Genomic DNA, 4,833 nt, shown 5'->3' with positions numbered 1-4,833 from the left:
AATACTTATCTCACAAATTCTCCCCCTAACTAAATAAGACTTTTAAAACACTTATGACTACATTGTGATTACTACTAAATTAGAAGGAAATATCTTCAATTTATAGAAGTCCAAAACCTTTTCCCGAAAAGGAACTAGCCATTTATGAAAGAATCATATTTTCCTTTTCGTAAAAGATAAAATCAATTATGGTAAATATGTTTTCATTCCTTCAAGGAATACTCCCCAAACCCTACTAGCGAGATTTTACTGGGTCTTTGTTATCCTCCAAGAAATAGAAAACTCAAAAATAGTAAGAAAATCAGAACAAACACCTAACACTAACTAATGCCTTAATACTTAGTCAAATTCTTTTGGAAGCACAATTGAAACAGAAAAAGCTCTCCTCATCCTAGCTTCTTACTCTTTGGTCTTTTCTATTTTCTACAGATAGATCAACGGTATAAAATGAGCTTTGTTTTATTCCTGTTTTCTCCCTCTATATAGTATAAAGAAATGAGATACTTTGACAGTGTCACAATCATCTGGTGTATAACTATTTTTATTATAAATGCAATGGCAGACTAACAAAACAAAAAGTAGACATCTGAGAAATTATTACTAAAAAATTGATGGATTTCCTCTGCATTTGCCTCTTGAAAACAGGTTATAACTTGAGTCACCTTTATAATTATACAAGAAGGTATACAGAAAAAAAAAACAAATTAAAAAAATCCATAATAAAGCCCATTTGATTGCTTCTTGCAATCATAGTATAAGCAAAAAATTAACAAAAAAAAACAAAGAATCTCTATGAACTTTCATTCTATGTTTTGTAATTAGACCTACCAATCAATACTACAACTATAGAACTCACCCTCCTCTAATTAGACCGATGTATTAGGTACTCAGTGAAATAGTCAACGTGTATATAAGCTGATCTGGACGCTCAGTGAAATAGTCGACATGTACGCAAGCTGATCTGGACGCCATTAAGTCCTCGCTTGGACCATAGGAGAAGACATTGGAGAATGAGGAGAGTTCTTGAAAGGAGAATTCATGAAATCATCCAATCTTCTAAATGATAAACTAATTTCAAGTTTGCTCCTTCTACATTGTTTCTTGGTTGCAACTTCAATTAGTCCCTTTCTTTGTAGCACAAAATGCCTAATTCTTCTCAATGCAACTCTCATAGTTTCATCATCCATATTAGCAAAACATACTCTAAACCAACCAGGCTCAGAACAATGAAATGAAACACCAGGAGAAACATTGAGTTTAACTTCATTAATAATTATATGCCAAAGATCCAATTCAGCTTCAAATGTTGACTCTTTAAGTAGTCTTCTCAAATCCATCCAAAAAAATAAGCCACCATTACTCTTCAATGTACTAATTCCAACTTGTGCTAATCCCTTAGTGAACAAACCATGCCTTTGTGACAATCTCACTGAGCTCTTCGCGATGAAATTTTCAACGAAAATCTCATCCGATAACATGGAAGCAATCAAGAATTGCGTTTGTGTTGAAACGAGTCCAAAACTTGACATTTTTCTAGCACAATTCACCACTACGTCGTTGTATGAGTAAATAATCCCGACTCTGAATCCAGGAAATCCCAAATCTTTCGACAGGCTATAAACAACATGTACCAAATTTTCGTTGCAACCATTAACTTCCTGCATTACTTCGGATATACTGATGAAATCGGGCTGGCTAAAGACCGTTGCAGCGTAGATTTCGTCGCATACTAAGTGGATGTTTTTGTCATTGATGAATCTTAGTATGTCTTTTAATGTTTCCCTGTCTAGGACTGTGCCTAATGGATTTGATGGATTGTTTATAAGTAAGCCTTTTACTCTGATATTTGATTCTTGAGCTTTTTCATATGCAGATTCTAAGGCTTCTTTTGTGACCTTGAAATTGTTGGAACTCTCACAAACAACAGGAAAAAGTTGTACCCCAGTTCTCCACCTCAAATCTCTATCAAATCTGCAATATAGATATGAGAAATTACTTTTAAATACTTCTGTAATCAAGTCTACTAAATCTCAGAAAAATAGTTAAGCAGATTGTTATGGCTGCTTTTGGGACAGATAATAGATAATTCATAATGGTTCAAATTAGTACTCCTTCTATCCCAATTTATGTGATACTTTTCGCTTTTCGAGATTCAAAATTTTTAGTTTTAAACATGCATTTGGACATAGAATTTTTTAATTTTTCGAAATAAAATTTATATATTTGAAAACTACGTAAAAAGTAGTATAAATCACAATAATTAATAATTTAAAATATTTAAAAGACATAAGAGAAGTTTACGGTCAAATAGTAATTTGTTTGACTCGAAATCCGAACATCTTTATATAAATGTAGAAATAAAAAGTGAGTATGATATGAACTGTCTTTTGTTTTATGGTCTTTGTCACTTAGGTCCATAAAGTTATTGAGGTTCTACTAGAGGACCTACATTCTCTATTTCTTGCAAAGTAGTAGTTGTATTCATGTCCCACACCAATAATTTACTTGGTCCAAGTACCAAAATAACTGAAAATTAGACCTCAAAGGTAGAGGATCTTATTATCATGATTCCTAAAAGGAAAACGGTTATAGTAAGCTATCTATCTTATTTTTAGCTTATTAATTTCACTTATTAACGACAGTTTTATTGATATGATAGTATAATTTTTTACACCGACAGTATATAAAAACGTTAAGCCCCTTAAAAATGATGTAAAAAAAAAAAGGCAACTTCTTACCCTGGGTAATACGGTGTAGGAACTAAAAATGCATCACCAGGATCAGCCAAACAAAATGCTAGAGTTTCATGAGCTCCAGTTGCCCCTCCACTCATAACAATGCGATCTGAATCAAATATAACTCTATCTCCTCTCACTTTTTCCATAAATCTTGAAACTGCCTGCAAATTCACATAATTATTATTAATAAGGTAAGAACAATACTGATTAATCAAATGTAACGACACGTAGAGGAGGACTCAGGATTTTAACGAGATGGGGCACAATATTCTGCTCAACTAGTGCTCCCTAAAGGCTTTTAGTATTTAAGGTGTAAGTAATTTAAATTAACCATTTTCAAGGCATACACATATGCATATACAAGATTTCTATCAAAGTTTAGTGGGTTCGGTGATTCCTCAATAGTACAAATAGGTCCGACTCTGACGACATGGACAGTGAAAATCCATATTGTCGACCCAACTTAATTGTTTGAGACTGAGACGTATTTATTGTTGTCGTAAGTGATATACCTTTCTAAACTCTGGCAAGCCATGATAGTCTTGAAAAATAGCAATATCCTTGAAATCTTGAGCTCCTTCAGCTGTGCAAATGGAGGCGTTTGGGTTATTGACTACCCATTCTTGAATTAAATCAAAACAAAGCTGCAAAAATATCATATGAAAACACAAATTGTTAATTGCAAGAAATGCGAAGAGACAACAAAGGCGGATTCAAAATTTAAACTTAAATGAGTTCAACTTTTGAGAATCTTAGCATGAACAAATATATTTTTAATACTTTGGATTGAAATTTTATAGGTTTTTTAGATACTTATGTTCTGTGTTCAGTTGAACACAGAAAAAGTTGACCTCGACCACCGTTATTAAGAAAAGGAAAGAGAGCTATGTTACTCGGACCTTCCAAAAATATTGTTGCGCCCGTGTTACATCCTCTAAAATACTTAGCTTTTGGAGGATCTGACACCACACCCGACAGTATTTTTGAAGAGTCCGAGCAAAGAGAGTAGTCTGTGTTGTCATACCTGATTTTCAGCCAAACCCATCTGAATAACACCATTAGGATTTTGTGTTAGATGAAAAGGATCATTTTCATAAGCTTTCCAACCATCAAAATATGCTGAGTTTTCGCCATGTCCATCACTTGTTGCTATCTTTGAAAGGAGTTTCTTATTGCCTGAAATGAAACCCATCTTCTTCTAAATCCTTAAGAAAAAAAAATCAAAGGTTATATCAAGAAAAAATGGAATTTTTTTATTTTTTTGGGGCTAATTTGCTTGAGGTTTTTTGGTAGAAATTAAAGAGACTTTGAAATGTTAAGTTGGTAGAATGGACATGAAATGAGGACCTATTTATAATAGTATTTGTTTTGACTCCATTATTTTTTGTGGTAAAGAAATTTCCATGAAATAGAGGACATAGACCTTAAAAAGCAATTTCCTAATTTGGAAGTATATGGCTGCTTAATTAGTGCGTAATCAATATGGTAATAGCGCATTAGTGATAAACTGAAAATGATCCCATTTTAATTAATTAATTTCCTTTCTAATCTTCCTACTTGCCTCGCTACCAAGCAAAATTCTAGGACAAAAGAAAATATGTTATATTACTTGACATTCTTTTTTATCGGTCCAAAAAGAATAACATATTTTTATATTTAGTAATAATTCAATTTTAAATTTTTTCTTTTACGCATGAGATGATTTTCAGACGTACAAATTTCTATAGTTTGTTTTAGACCACATATTTTAAAAGTTTTCTTTTCTTTCTTAAACTATGTGCCCAATCGAAGACCTTCACATGAATTGGAACTGGGAGCATGAATTTTCTAATATCATGTCAGAAAATATTTTTGGAATTGATTGATTGTCATCAAGATTTGCTTTATTAGCTTCGGACGCCTTCTTATTTTCGGCCCAACAAATATGAGCATTGGATTCCAACAGAAATGGATAATATAAGAATATTCTGGTTCGTTAATTGATTGTATTTTCTTGATTAACTACGTTGTAGGTTTTAGTCACAATCTTTATGGGATTGTGTGGTTTTTTCAATAAATTAAAAGACAAAAGTAGGAAATCGTACCTTATTTCCAA

General features: G+C 32.5%; 1 protein-coding gene across 1 annotated transcript; it reads right to left on the bottom strand.

Moving 5' to 3' along the window:
- Positions 1-603: 603 nt before the first annotated feature.
- LOC104117136 (1-aminocyclopropane-1-carboxylate synthase-like) lies at positions 604-4,057 on the bottom strand. The gene is made up of 4 exons (XM_009628138.4): positions 3,763-4,057; positions 3,251-3,382; positions 2,739-2,899; positions 604-1,971 (listed from the first exon to the last, which is right to left on the bottom strand). Exons 1-4 carry the CDS (start codon positions 3,928-3,930, stop codon positions 972-974), a joined length of 1,461 nt encoding a protein of 486 aa, XP_009626433.1. The 5' UTR covers positions 3,931-4,057; the 3' UTR covers positions 604-971.
- Positions 4,058-4,833: the final 776 nt, after the last annotated feature.

This window comes from Nicotiana tomentosiformis, chromosome 12 (genome assembly GCF_000390325.3).
Source record: "Nicotiana tomentosiformis chromosome 12, ASM39032v3, whole genome shotgun sequence".
Classification (NCBI taxonomy): domain Eukaryota; kingdom Viridiplantae; phylum Streptophyta; class Magnoliopsida; order Solanales; family Solanaceae; genus Nicotiana; species Nicotiana tomentosiformis.
This window is presented reverse-complemented; position numbering and strand designations above follow the sequence as displayed.

Coding starts and splice junctions, on each gene's coding strand:
- LOC104117136 (XM_009628138.4), bottom strand. CDS start 3,930: ATGGGTTTCATTTCAGGCAATAAGAAACTCCTTTCAAAGATAGCAACA. Junction 2,900..3,250: donor GCTTGCCAGAGTTTAGAAAG/GTATATCACTTA, acceptor GTGAATTTGCAG/GCAGTTTCAAGATTTATGGA. Junction 1,972..2,738: donor CCTACACCGTATTACCCAGG/GTAAGAAGTTGC, acceptor TCTATATTGCAG/ATTTGATAGAGATTTGAGGT.